Here is a 14,778-nt window from a genome sequence, read left to right as displayed (position 1 = left end):
ATGTCTTGCTTCCGTCTTACTCAGTGTCTACGAACTAATACATATGTTGTCTTGCTTCACCATAAATTAAAACGATATCCATCAACTCTGAGTTGCTATACACGCAAACCATTTTTGACACTAACTACTAAAAACTGTGTAAACACCACAGATAACAGGTAAAAACTACCGTAACGACAGATTTCAGTATTAGGAGTCACATGGCTCTCCACGCGTATTGCGAATGACGCTAGAGACTACAGTTGTCCGGCTATGTAGTGGTTGAATGTACTATAACTTCAATAATTTTTTTCTCGGAAACTATAAGGATTTTACAATTTTTTTTTTACGTTATTAACTCCATTTCTCATGCCGCATCTATTCCCAAATTTTTTTGGATAAGTTGTGGATTACCCTGTATAAAGTAGAGATTCTTAGGCGTAATAATAATATTTAGAAACAGAGTATATAAAAAAACTAAGTAAATAATCTAAATAAAATAAGCAAAAACGAAACAAATATAAATATCCTTATTTTATCGAGACATAAAGGCTGTATTTCGGAAATCTTTAAAAAATCTAAACTCCATCAGCTATATATTTTTTGTTCAAATGTTACATGTTTCCACGTTTTGAAAGGTTCTGATTAACATTATCATGTTATCATTTTAAATAAAAAAATCGCTAAATGGTTATACTTATTGAAATTTGGGAGTACAAGAAAAATCGTAGCAGGCCCTGGCCCTGGATTTCCGTCTTAAAAACGCTAGTAGGTTCAAGAGAAGCAGTTTGTAATGCCCTTTAAAATAAAAAAAAGTTCAGTCGATTATCTTGAATAATAAAGGTTGTATGGATTTGTACATAAATAAAAAACACATATACAGGATATGCTGAGACGTGGCCCAAATCAGGCGCCAGTCTCCTAATGAGAAATTGGGACGCCAAAATGCTTTGAGAAATAGCCCAAATGACAGGATTCCGCCCAATCTGGCAACCCCGCCCATGAGCATCGGCGATTGTTTTTCCCAGCCACCTAAATCACGCTGTCATGCCGAAAACTGCGCAACTGGCGAAGGAATACGGAAAATTAGGCGGGCATACCGATCGTTGCATAAATTTAGAACTTTACAATAATTTCGCTGGTCAAGGACCCTAGATAACTCGGATTCTGTGAGTTTTTTTACAGTGTAAATAATGTTGCCCACGCTTTTCACTAGCTAGGAGTGAGTCAGAGACAGAAGTGGCGCCTTGTTGCTATCAGGACCGGCACCATTAGCGCAACTAAGTTTCCATGCTGGAGGAAACGCAGGCTTCAATTTATCATTACGATCAACTTCGTTAGATAGTCATGCTCCTGCACAAATAATTGCGACATTCTGGAGAGGAATGTTAATCCAACATTTTTATAAACGCTAAAGATGTGTTTTATGGATACTAGCATAAAATATTAGCTTTCTTTCTTTTCTTTAACTAGCGATGTTTATATAGATATTGTTTTTTTCGACAACTTAGGCGAAACCGATGATTTTTGATGATATATTGGCAATTTTTTAAATTTCTTTTAAGGAATATCTTCTTTACTGACCAAAATAGGATTCTACTATACTTTATACTGTCATTAATCAGTAGTAATCAGATTATAGAGATCTTTTAATATCTCATGAGCCGCGAAATGCGCGAAAGGCGTGGCGTATCCCCATAATTCTTCTAATAAGCACGTTGTGAAAACATTGACTCAGAATTAGAACACGTGCCTCATTACAACTAGAAATGAACTAAGGCGCTCGGGCATCAATAAAGTCAACTGGCGAACGTTCGTTATATATATTTTTATTGTTTAAATTAAAATAATAAAGAATAGGGCATTTTATTATGATATTTGTAATCGGATCAAAGGCTTGTTTACGCTAGAGCTCGAGAGAGACTGTAAATAATAGGTGTAATGTTTTTAGGACGTAGAATAATTTAGGCGACGGTCGGAATTATGTTTCTGCGCATATGAAGGTCAAAGCTCATAAGATTTTAAAACATCTCTACCACATTCTTGATTCTAATTCAATTCAATTTTTCGTATATCATATCGAAAAGTTGTATTACGAAATGTTTCTAACAGTTAACTTTATGTCAACACAGTCCATCACTGGAAACACTGTATTGTGTCTGTTAAAAAACAATAATAATAGGCGGTCTTATAGTAACGGATCATTAGAATATTTCAAAGACCACATCGATTTGAATTTTGAAAATTTGGGACCTGGGATTTTCGGGCGGTGCTCTCAAATAGAACACCCTATATATTATTACATTATCGACAAGATAAATTAAAATTAAGTCAAAAGTGATGAGGCTTTCATGTACCTAAATCTAACCGTTTTCGAGAGAATCGTCATTTTATAAAAATTTTGACAGATGCAAGCGTTTCGAAAATTCCTTATATCTTTCATTGTACTGGAAGATTTCACTTGGTTTTCGGAAGACACAAAGAAACATAAGATGCACTACTTTCCACTATCAAAATTACCTGAAGAAAATTATAGTATTCTATTTTAAACGTTACATTTTGAAAACTTAAACCGGCAAAACTTTTTAAATTCAAATGGAACCCTCTGTATTTTTTGCACCATATTATAGAAACTTTCGATTTTCTGAGATATTTGCGGTTTTCTTTCATTCTCAAGAATATTTAAAAATATAATAATCAAATGTGCCTTGAAAGACAAATATCGGTACTGTCGTTTATAGCATTCTACAATTATCACGTATTTTAAGTTTATTTTATTTTATATCCATGGATCATTCACCTAAAATTAGAGTTATTACCTGAATTTCTATGCTTTGGCATTATTTTGCAACTGAAATAGACCAATTAATAAAATAATTTCGGTTAGTTTTCTTGGAATTATTCTCTAATTTTTAATGTTGTCCTGACAGATTTTTAAAGAATAGTTAACATAATGAATTGCAAATAACTAATAATTTATTAGATAATTTTATGATATTTGGAATGAAGTTGAAAGAAGAAAGAATATTATAATTTAAAATTTTGATTACTTTACATTTCATTGTTTTCTTAATTATTTGCTCTTTATTGTATTTTCAGTTACTAATAATAGCATTCCCTTGGAAGAAAATACATATTATTATTTTTTGTAAATATATTCCCTCAGTGTTTAAAAGATGCAACTAATGAAATTATAAAAAAATATATAAAATATCTCAATGTTCTACAAAGAATGCTGTTATAATACGTAGCTAGCCAAGTTTCATTCGTGTCCAATTCCTCAATGTTGCAAAATACCAAATCATATAAATGCTGCTAATAATTCTGACTCATGGTGAATGTCCCATGGACATAAAATAAATTTGTATTAACATATCGAAATACGAAGTCGGAATTGTATAAGTAGTGACATCTATTACAGAAAAGGTAAACGACAAAAACAAAGATGACCACCGGTCGCTGAATTACAAGTGGAAGTGGATCTTATTTGTGGAAGGGCGAAACGGGCGGTGTCTATGATTATAGCCATCCTTCTCTATCGCATGGATTTCTATGACTTACTTTATCGCACTCACATAACGGCCGATGAACCATGGGGACTTTCCGACCCTGTATAAGGAATTTTCGAAACGCTTGCATCTGTCAAAATTTGTATAAAATGTCGAAAACGGTTAGAATTACGTACAGGGAGCCTTCAACATATTTTACTTATTTTTAATTTACCTTTATCGATAATGCAATCAAATATAGAGTGTTCCATTTAAAATAACGACGTTGACAGCTACTTCCGGTATGACCGGAAGTGCTACAACAATTATTCTATTAAAAGTGAGCGCCCTCGAAAACCCCAAAGCCTAAATTTTCAATCGAAGTAGCCTGTACAGTTAAAAAAAGGATTCTGCAAATCGATTGAAATTTCAATCAGATCCCACCCCCCTAGGAAATACTCGAACTACGCTACTGCACGCATTAGCGCCCGATTCCGTTTTGCTGGCAAAACCGTAGACCGTAACTTGTTTCTACATATCGGCACGCTTTATTAAAATAACAATCGACTATCGTTCGAACCGCGGTTATTTATGCGCGCTTGCATACTCGCTGGCTAATGCCTCTCGATGGAATGTGCAAGATCAGCCCGGTAACAACAATATTCCCGGCGAAACCGTATAGGTACATGACAAAAGAAGATTCACACAGTTCCGGTTCCCGATTGGAAAAAGCAAAAAATATGTTTTTGTCGCAAGCGCAAAATTTCAACAAAAAAATTTAGTAATACATGTTTCTCTTTTCTAACTTACAAATATACAAACTTCAAGCTCAAGATTCGAGAACAAATCATTCTTATGCACCTAATAATGCCATATTTCAAGTAAACTGTCGTTGTATACGATTCAAGAAAACTATTTACACAAAGCGACCATTTGAATACATTTTCCTTTATACGTATATGTTTTGTTTAATGTCGTATATATTGTTATATATTGTCTAGACATGCAGTTAACCTCTAACATTTCATATTCAGGAACGGCAGTAAAAAAAAAGTTAAAAGCGCTTTTATCCACAGCGATCAACGGCATAAATTACTAAATTATAGTTTATAAATCTGGTATGCTAATAAAATAGAATATATTGTTAGGTGGGATTTAACAAGTATGCAGCTCGAAATACATGAGATGTGTTGTTTCTTCATGACTCGCGATTTTATAAATTTAAAAGTTTAAATAAGCAAATCAAGCATGACTTCATTAAATAATGAGTAGAAAGAACTACTTTGTGGGTAATTTTATTCCACACTTCAACATAGAACTCTTTTCTTATACCACACTAATAAGAACCATTTTACACCTAAACAGCAATGTATGTAATGTAAGCGTCTTATTAATCATTCTTTTGTTATAAAATAATATCCCCATTATGAGAAAGGACGCAACGACTTTTTATATATTCTAAGTTCGTTACAGATAGCTGTTGAAACCTCTCATACAAAGACTCTTATTTCAGACGCAAATCAGAGCCATGGATCCCCCACAGTGCGTACAAAACGCCATGATGACCAAGGATAAAAAACCCTTCACTTACACCCCCGGAGGCATCGACCTGTCGGAAGTGAGGTCGCCCCGCATGCAAAGGCGGATAGAGCGCAACGCTAATTTAGCAGGCGCTGGAGATATCCCCAAACCCCAACTTCCTCCACCCCAGAACCTAGCCAACCTTCCTCCCTCAGTGCAAGTCGCCATGCGTCCTCAACCCCAGGTACAAGTCTTTCCCTCAGGACCACCGCCTCCACCACCCATGTCAAGGGGTGGAGCTCCTCCCCCACCACCGCCTTTTAACGCTCCCCCTCCACCACCACCTCCGTCCGGTCCCTTGCCCACGCAGAAGGTGATGACAGCGGATAACCAGGTCTTGGAGAGGCCGGATATGACGAAGATTATACCCGACAACCCTATGGCCATGTTGAGGAAGACAGGTGGTCCGGCGCCGAGGAAGAGCATAGTGGATGAGCTATTCTCCCAGGAAGGAAAAGCCGCACCTGTCCCCGGCACGCCACCTTCAGGGCAGAGGTCCCAACCACAATACGAGCAGCAGCAACAAAGGTAAGTAGATTACATTCTCCTTCTCAAAAGCATATCTAAAGATACAATACTAACTTTTCACCAGGTATCAACCGCCAGTAGTCGAACGGGGTGCTCCAATCTCACCTGTACCACAACAATATCAACCACCGCCACCTCAGCCGCAGCAGTACCAACAGCCTAGGCAGCAATACCAACCCCCACAACCCCAACAACAGTACCAACCACCACCGTCTCAACAGCGATCCCCAGAAGCCACGAAAGAATCGCCTAGGTACCAACCACCAGTGATAGAAAGGCAGCCAACCATACCACGGCAAAATAACGCCCAACCGGAGGTAAAGACGAGCACAGCCCACTTAGGGTCACTGTATATCCCTCCGACCAATCAACAAGCCCAAGCCCAGCCGCAAAAACGCGTGGTCTCACCTCCAAGTCCACCTGAGAGGAGTACGGATAGCCCAGGGTTACAAACACCGCCTCTTAAGGAGGCACCTAGACCTTGGCAAGCCAAAAAGCCTCAACAAGAGGAGATTCCTCCATGGGCCAAGAGGAACGAGGAAAGACCGATTACTCAGGTGATACAAAATACAAAATAATGCAATGGTATTTAATTTAATAAAATGTATGTAATTGTGTAGGAAGTACAACAGACTCAACCTCCACCCACTCAACAACAGCAACAGAGATGGCCTCAGCAACGTCAACAACAACAGCCCCCTCAACAATTTAACCAGCAACCGCAATACAATCAACAGCCTCAATACAACCAACAACCACAACAAATTCAGCAACCAGCGGGAGTACCAGTCCGCATAATAATTCGCACAAACACTGGCGGTCCTGCACCATACCAACAGCCGCCGCAACAGCAAGAACCAGAAGCGAAGACGGAAGCTGTCTATATAACACAACCGGTTGTACTGCAACATCCTGGGCCGAGAGCGCCTCCCCAGCAACAAGAGCAGCAGCAACAGTGGCAGCAACAGATAGCACCACCATACAAGGTTGATAATCAAGGAGCTAGGGTAATACCTATAGCTGTAGAGGGGACAAACCAAGGATCCCAGAGTCCCCCAACACCAGGCGGTAACAGGTAAATTAAGCTGGTTGTTGTCATTACCTACTAAACAATAAATCGTTAACTCGTAGATCCTTAAATAGACAACAAAGTTGGAGCAATAATCCTACACAGTCGAATTCGTTCAAAATCATCCAGAAGATAACTCAGACCGATGACGACGAGGAAGACGAGAATGCTCCGATCACAGAACATGGACCTAGGTATCCTCAAAACTTCCAACAACCACCTGCTGATCAAATTAGGAGAATGAAATTGAACGAGGGTGATCAGAATCTGATGAATAAGTTTAAGCAAGGTAAGAACTAAAATCCTTTACCAAACCAAAAAAAAATAGGTCATAGATGTTCTTAGCCAAAATGCTTTTATGTTTTACTATTTTAGAAATTCATTACCATGACGAAGAAAACCCGAGATACAGAGGTGGTCATATTCCTTCTAAAGTTTTTAGAATATTAGACGAGAGTGGTATATATTTTTTTGTATATTTTTGGTGGAGGGAAACCTTTTCTTTACCTTGACTTGTCTTCATTTCTTCCGATTAATATCGATATAACGCAATATCACTTTATATTTATCCACCACACTCTAACATGGCAACATTAAACTATTTCAATCATTTTTCCTTAGACCGTACTTTCAGTATTGCAGAGTTTGTCATCATTTCCCTTCATACAGATTTGCGATAACAGTGGTAGTTTTCTTGCCATATTGTGGAAACGTTTAGACAAAATTAACGTTTTCTTTCTGTTGCGACTAGCCGCAGACGACGATAACAATCAGAGAGAAGTTGATCCTAGATATCGTGGCGCAGCTATTCCATCAAAGGCGTTTAAATTGTTGCAAAATATGACAGAAGGGTCGCCTGGCCCCGATCAATGCGCTAAGCAAACCGGTACGAAACGTTTTTGTGAAGCATCGTTTTTAGTAGACAACTTGCATCAGAACTATAATAGCGTTTTGTTTTCCATTTGTCCTATAAGCGAAATTATTCTAATAACACTATTCTTCTTAATACTAACAAACTGGTTCGAAAAACGATTGAAAATCCAATGTCCTACATATTTTTTGTTTTGTTTTTTTAGTACCAAGCGGTCCGCAACCACAAAGAAAGGGACCCCAGGTTAGGACCATACCGGTACAAATAGAAAGTAAGTAGCAACGTGATCACTTGGTTGAACTTACATTAATGTTTCGTTTGTTTTAGATGATGATCCACCACAACCATATGTCCACCCTAGCGAACAAGTAGTGCCAGAACCTAAGAAGTACACTGGAAGTTCAATACCCAGTAGATCCTTCAAAATGTTGCAAGCTATGACTGCACCAGATAATTGTGGTATGTCTATCAGCAACTTCAGAGAGTACATTCCGACAAATTTTTGAACAAATATACTCAGTTTACCTTCCCATTATTTTTCAAAATTGAATAATATTGAGTGGTCGCATGATCATACCCGTCCATACATTCAGAACTAACTACTTATGACTTCTCCATTATATTCGTTCATATTTTACCCTTAAAATGTTTAATAAACGACAAACCAATCCAGCCTACCTATTTTTTATTCAATGAAATCATCTTAAAATCGAAATTGTTAATTCTGTTATAGCCAACACCGACGAGCAATACGAAGCTACCCCTTACGAGCAATGGGGCTATGACCCTAACTACCCCCCCTATCCTCCTCCCCCCTATTGGCACGACTATTACCAGTACTATTACCAAGAACCCCAAACAGGGCTTTCCAAGGACGATTCCACAGACACAAGCGCCAGAACGACTCCCAGACAAACACCAACTCCTACTCCAAGACACACTCCGGTGCCTTTTTGGAACTACATGCCACCGTACCCCTATCCCCCACCCAGGCGCGCGTCCACAACAGAAGGCGAAAGCGATGCTGAAACTGCCACTAATCCAAGATCTACCCCTCTACCTTTTTGGGGAGAAGAAGCTCAAGGATACCCTCAATATCCTCCTTACTATGACCCGTACTACTACTCTTACTATTACGCTTATCCCCCGATGTACCCACCTTATCCATACTATGGACCAAATAGTGACACAGACGATTTTGCTGGATACTCGTCCACAGATGAAATGAGTTACTATAATAGCCAAAGAAGCAGAAGAAGAAATAGTTTCAGTGGTAGTTTACGAGCAGCCACCCCAAAAATAGTCGTTACGCCAACTCTTAATGTTAAGGAGACAGTAGTAAACAAAAAAGTAGAGGTAGAAAATCCAAAACCAGAACCTGAAGTAGAAGTGGATGATACATCTGAATCCGATTCCGATACAGAAACAGAGGAGGATAATAACAGAAATAACGCAAGCAACCCTCTGAAGTCGATTAGGTCTGTGAATAATATCCTGTTGTACGCAGATGAAGATGACTCTCACTGTTCGGACGAGGAAGTAGGCATTGAAGAGTTCACTGAAGATGGAAACGAAGAAATAGATGAAGAGAATTCAGTATACATCGTCGACGATGATTCCTATCCACATCAACTTAGCGTTATTTATGAAGAAAGCGAAAGGACTGATTCCAGAATGAGATCTGCTAGTGCTATGAGCGATTCCACCACTATAGCGGAAAGAAGTGACGACGAGGACACAAGCCCAAACATCATGAATGCAAATAAACCATTCAAATTTTGCGTTAGCGTCACCGAGGAAGAAAAAGAAGAAATCAAAGCTGTGGTCAGCATCGGCGACAGAGAAATCAAAACATTCGAGGAAAACTTGAAGAAAGGGGAACCAGTTGGGATTACTATTGAAGAATATGAAGAAGATGATATTGAAGATCCAGTTGCTCAACGTCATTACCATGACGAAGAAGAAGGTAAAGAAAGTGATGAAAGTGAGGATTGGTGGGGTATTATAGGCAAAGAAGACGATCTGCCAGCACCTAAACCTATTATATTGAAAAAAGGAAATACTGCAAATGAACACGTTCCATGCCATAACTTAGAAGATATTAAACCTGTCAAATCTCCTAGAAGTGAAAGTGATACAGGAAAAACTGGCAAAGCAGATGAGAAAAAAGAAAAATTACAAACTGTTACTTCCTCGACAGAACAAGAACCTACTGCTTCCCAAAAACTTGAGGAAGAGATAAAACCAAAAAATAATTATGCCAAAGCAAAAAGTGTTTATGATAAAATTGATGAATTTGAAGAGGAAGTAAATACAGGCAAACTAATAGAAATGGAAAGTTTTGTTGCCAGATTAGAACAGATACAAAAAGAATCTGGTCTCTGGAATATCCATTTACCTAGAAAAGTTGTAGACAATAATAAATCTACAAATGGAAATCAAAAGGCTAGCAGTAAAGGAAAAGTTTCTAATATTAATCCCAAAACTGACGACCGCCCAATGAATAAAGAAGCATCTAAATCAAATAACGAAGATAAAACAACGAAAACTGCTATAAATAATTCTGCGGAAAGTAATGCAGATTTCTGGGGTACACTGAAAAGTGAAGATAATGAAGTTGTACCTAGATCTAAAAAGAATAGTTCTGCTAGCTATAACAATTATAGCTATAGTAAGAGCTGGTCTGAAGAAAGTGAAAGAAAAGAAACTGCGTCAGTGAACCAAGACACTTCATCTATAGAAGCAACTAATATAGAAACAGAAGAAGACTCTGATACTCCAGAATTAAGTAAATCAACAGAAGAAAGTTACACCAACAAAGAAGCCGAAGAAAGCGAGGATTCTTCCGAAGAGACAGATTCGTCAGAAGATGAAAGCGAAGATCACGAACAAAAGGAAAACGACTTAAACAATAATCAAGAAATAGAGGCACAAAAAAAAGCTATTCAGCAACGTATTCAGGCTTTGAAGGAAACAATCAGACAAAAACAAAGTAAACTGCAACAGCAGCAAGAGCAAGAAATGAAAGCTTCAGTCAAAGACAAAATAACAGCCATTGAGACTACTAGCCAAAACCGTAGCAAGACCACGTCCACGAAGAGCAGCCTGAAATCCTTCGAGGAATACAGTGAGGAGGAAGAAGGAGATTCAGGGGTGACGTCCGATATGAGTAGACACATATCCGACACCGAAGAATTTCCAGAACTCAAAAAACTGACGAGATACCAACGCGCGGCTACACACTCTAGGTTATTCAAATTATTACAAGACGAATGCGAAAACGAAGAAGACGAGGAGGAGGACGAGGAGGAAGAACAAAAAGAAGAAGAAACTGCTACGAATTCAAGCAGTGACAAATTTAATAATCTGACTATACGCAAGAATGGCACACCAAATACGGAACCTCCTAGAAGAGACAAGCTGAGCCTGCCGTTAAACACAAACGAAACGGACAGTTTGTGTTCCAGTGGCATAACTTCACCAGGTTCGCCGGTTAACGAGAAGCTGGTCAACGAACTGGTCCAAAGTTTACTAAAGCGCAAGAAGGGGCAAATGTTCAGGAACATGCCCAAAGAGAAATTATTCGCAGCCGCAGCTAGAATCCTTCAGGAGGACCTGGAGGGATTCGACGGCTCCTCGGAGGACTGCAGCAGCTTTTTATCGCCTCTGAGGGAGAGCACCGGGAGTTCGACGGCCGCGCAGACGCCTCAGGAGTTCAACGGGAACTACGACGAGTACAAGCAGTACTACGAGACTTGGAGCGAGGCAGAGCGGATCTACGACGAAAACTACGACATATTGCCGTCGAAAGCATTCAAACTTCTGCAAGAGCATTCGAGTCTAAGTAAGACGGGAACTATCGCGGGGCTGTTGGCGAAGTGTCCTAGGGTGTTATCGTCGAAGAACATCCATAAAAAATTACTAAAACTCCTGGAAAGCTCTGACGCCTCCTCCCCCACTCCCGAGAATCCCCTAGAATCGAATGAAGTCACGAGCGCCTCTTGAAACGAACCAACGAGAGAAATTTGCGAAAATTGTTTAATTTATCGGATCCCGGTTATCATTTGAGGTACAATTATTGGAATTGATTCACTGCTCTGAAATTGATCACGTTTTGTAGCGTTTTTTTTTGTATTTTTTTCTTTTTTTTTGGTAGGCTTTAAACCACGTTGGCTGTTATACCATCTATGGATACTATCCTTGGTTCTATAAAAACCGAATAAACCAGAAAAACTGTAATGAATTTAATAAACAATTACTTATTTGTAGTTTTTTCTTACAATGTATTTATGTATCATAGACTGTAATATACATTTTGTATAATTTCATGGTAAACTATTATCAATAATGAGCATTTCATCTGAAATGTGTTGCAAAAATATTCATAGATGTATATAATCCAGCTAATATATAAATCTGGTCTCTTTTGGAGCAAAACTCCACCTTGAAAACAATCTTCCAAATCATTATCATCAAAAGTCGTTCCTAGCGGCACGCATAATAATAATATGCCTTCCCCACTCCCATACAAGGGCCAATCTGCCGTTACAGCGGAGGGTAGACATATTATTGTTATTACAACTACCGTTTTATTTGCATTTGGCAATAAAGTCACTATCGTTGGTCCGGTTTCATTGACAACATAACCTATATCTCGCCTAGATGTCCGGTACATTAATGAGAATTAACAATGTCCTTAACGACCGCTTTGTTTTTGTTTTATAGTGACTTACTCGTTCTTAACAAATTAATTCTAAATTGTCTAATGAAAGGTGTAGTTTGCTACTCAAGAGATTTTTTTAACAACATTGGTGTGACAACTAATACAAGTTTTCTCATTAATACACGTAGGAACGTTTGAATGTCGCATGGCGTGGTTTTCTCCCTCTCTCTCCATTTTAACACAGTAACTGGTTTTTTGAGTAATTCTAGTTGTCGTTGGCGAGTGACTTTATCAAGAATGCAAATAGAACTCTTTTTGCCACCACCACAGCTCAAACATGTTATTGTCATTGTCGTGTGTAGGCTGTGCTGTTGGTCTATATACTCGACATTTACCTGTTTTCATGTATCATTTTGTTTTAAATTAGTTTCATAGGAATATATAATTTTAAATTTATTTCCAAAGGGCAACTAGAGGAAAAAATCCCTGTCTTTCTAGTCCAAACCACTATTGTGACGTCATACTTTCTGTACTATGGCCTTATATCAAATTCTGTAGCGGTTTAAAGACTTTGCAAGTTTCGTTTTAATTTTATAGGGGATGTTTCGAATTGCACAATCCAAAGTTTACCTGGTGAAACAACGCCTCAAAATATAAAAAATGTTTTTGAAAGTATAGGTCAAGAAATGCATAATGTCATAATGTCTCTACTGGAATAATTTTCTCTGTGCATTTCTCGACCCATATTTAAGTGGACTTTCTTTTATTTTGAGTTGAATCACCAGAAAAGTTCGGCTTATGCAATTCGGGACACCCTGTGTATTTCGAATACCGCCGCGAAAATAAACAAACAGTCTTTAGTGAGTTTTTATTTTTCTGAATTAATTTCTTCTCTGGTTCTTTTAGGTCCAGATCATACTGATTTCTAGAAGCCTCGAATCAACTGGGACTGTACTGAAGAACCTAGAGCCTAGTAGCCGTTTTTTTGGTATTTCGATGGATGTTTTCAATAATCAATAAAAAAAAAAATGTCCTCCGGCATGTTTCGGAGGGAGCAATGTGTGATTGTTTCGGATTTCGCTTAATGAAGACGCATTTTTTGGGTTTAGTTGATGGATTTTTTATCAAGAAATAATTTTGTAAATATATTTGTTTTTTTCTTTTGTAAAAATCGTATAACGTGTATCTATCTTTCTCATCTACTCACACACGCTGGTTAACCGCAAGGATTGTTAGTTTTGTTTTCGGGAATAATACCTTTCATCTTTGTAGATTATAATATATATATATAAAAAAATATGTATAATTTTAATGTAAATAATAAACGTTATTGTAATTTTAATGTAAAAATATGAACTTGAGATGCTGATGTCAGTTTTATGTAAGTACCTATTGTATTTTTCAATAAATGTTTTAAAAATTCGTGGTTTTTTAGTACACATATACAGTGTGTCTGCAATAAAATGGGTTCAAGGTTGTAAAACTTATATTGTTTGAGATAAGTATTTCAAAAATTATTTTTTTATTACAAAAAGATAAAAAGTAATAAACACTGCATTTCTGATTTTTATACACCCGAAATTTGAGAAAAGTTAATGTTTTTTTTAGAAAGTTTGATAAAAAATAAAAATTTAAGCATAAAAAGAATAAATTATATTTTGTTGCTGTTTAATTTGGCAAGACTGTCACAACGTTTAAAAAAAAACTGTGAATATCAAATAAAATAAGAATTCTACAGTATCTTTGTTTCGAGAGAAAATGACCAAATAAAAACAAAATATGCATACACATTGGGTAAATTAAAAAATAAAAATTATTAAATGACACACTACGATCTACATAGCATTTGAAGAGAGAGAGGAACGAAAAAATTGGTTGACAAATATTTGCATAAGTTATTTTGCAAACAAATGTGTGGTTGTTACAGAGAGAAATAATATCAATACTGAGTAATTGGGTCTGTAGAATAATTGTTTATAAACAAAGTATGTACCAATATTACATCAAAAATGCCCGGTAAGCAAAAGCATTATGTTCTAAAAAGTCAAATGTATACTCATTAATTTTTTCAGTGCCACACTAAAAAGACTTTAATTTTAGTTGTAGTTATTGTGGAATTTAGAATGGTAAGTGGAAGAATTATTTTGTAATATGAAGAAATGCGGCAAAATTTCGCTTAATACACTCACCGACTTAAAATTCGATACAAGCAAAATTCCGAGTAAATTTATTGAGCGACATATTTTTCTGTTGCCTGACCGACGATTTTTTTACAAGTTGTAGATAAAATTCTCAGCTTTTAAGTCCAGGCTTTGGGTCTTATAAATGAATTTACAACTATTTACTTGGGAAAGAAGTGTTCCTATTTCTGTTCCGTGTTAAAGCACATTGTAGAATTATTATTTGGTATTTACTTTGTTAAATATAGGTACTTTTTTAATCACAATATTCAATTTTAAGAATAAATTCAGTCATTTTAATGAAGGTTGTCTTTTAAAGTTCAGAAAAAAATGGAAACATTTATTTCTTCTGGTATTACAAGTTCTTTTTACAAGATTCAAAGGCAGAAATTTTGCATGGACTGAAATTTTAGTTGGTG

General features: G+C 37.1%; 1 protein-coding gene across 2 annotated transcripts in view; it reads left to right on the top strand.

The window, feature by feature from the left end:
* Window positions 1-13,601, top strand: part of LOC108910700 (putative mediator of RNA polymerase II transcription subunit 26) — a 70,783-nt gene extending 57,182 nt beyond the window's left edge. Inside the window, exons 3-11 of one of the 2 annotated variants that reach the window (XM_018715399.1) lie at window positions 4,981-5,576; window positions 5,641-6,133; window positions 6,197-6,651; window positions 6,708-6,934; window positions 7,397-7,531; window positions 7,722-7,787; window positions 7,844-7,975; window positions 8,250-11,585; window positions 13,086-13,601. In XM_018715399.1, the coding sequence (XP_018570915.1) occupies window positions 4,996-5,576; window positions 5,641-6,133; window positions 6,197-6,651; window positions 6,708-6,934; window positions 7,397-7,531; window positions 7,722-7,787; window positions 7,844-7,975; window positions 8,250-11,521 (5,361 nt within the window). In that variant the 5' untranslated portion in view covers window positions 4,981-4,995 and the 3' untranslated portion in view covers window positions 11,522-11,585; window positions 13,086-13,601. The remainder of the gene's footprint in view (window positions 1-4,980; window positions 5,577-5,640; window positions 6,134-6,196; window positions 6,652-6,707; window positions 6,935-7,396; window positions 7,532-7,721; window positions 7,788-7,843; window positions 7,976-8,249; window positions 11,586-13,085) is intronic. The other variant, XM_018715400.1, reaches the window with a different exon arrangement.
* Window positions 13,602-14,778: the final 1,177 nt, after the last annotated feature.

This window comes from Anoplophora glabripennis, unplaced genomic scaffold, assembly GCF_000390285.2.
Source record: "Anoplophora glabripennis isolate ALB-LARVAE unplaced genomic scaffold, Agla_2.0 scaffold280, whole genome shotgun sequence".
Lineage (NCBI taxonomy): Eukaryota > Metazoa > Arthropoda > Insecta > Coleoptera > Cerambycidae > Anoplophora > Anoplophora glabripennis.
Note: the sequence above shows the minus strand (reverse complement) of the source record. Positions and strands in the feature narration are given on the sequence as shown.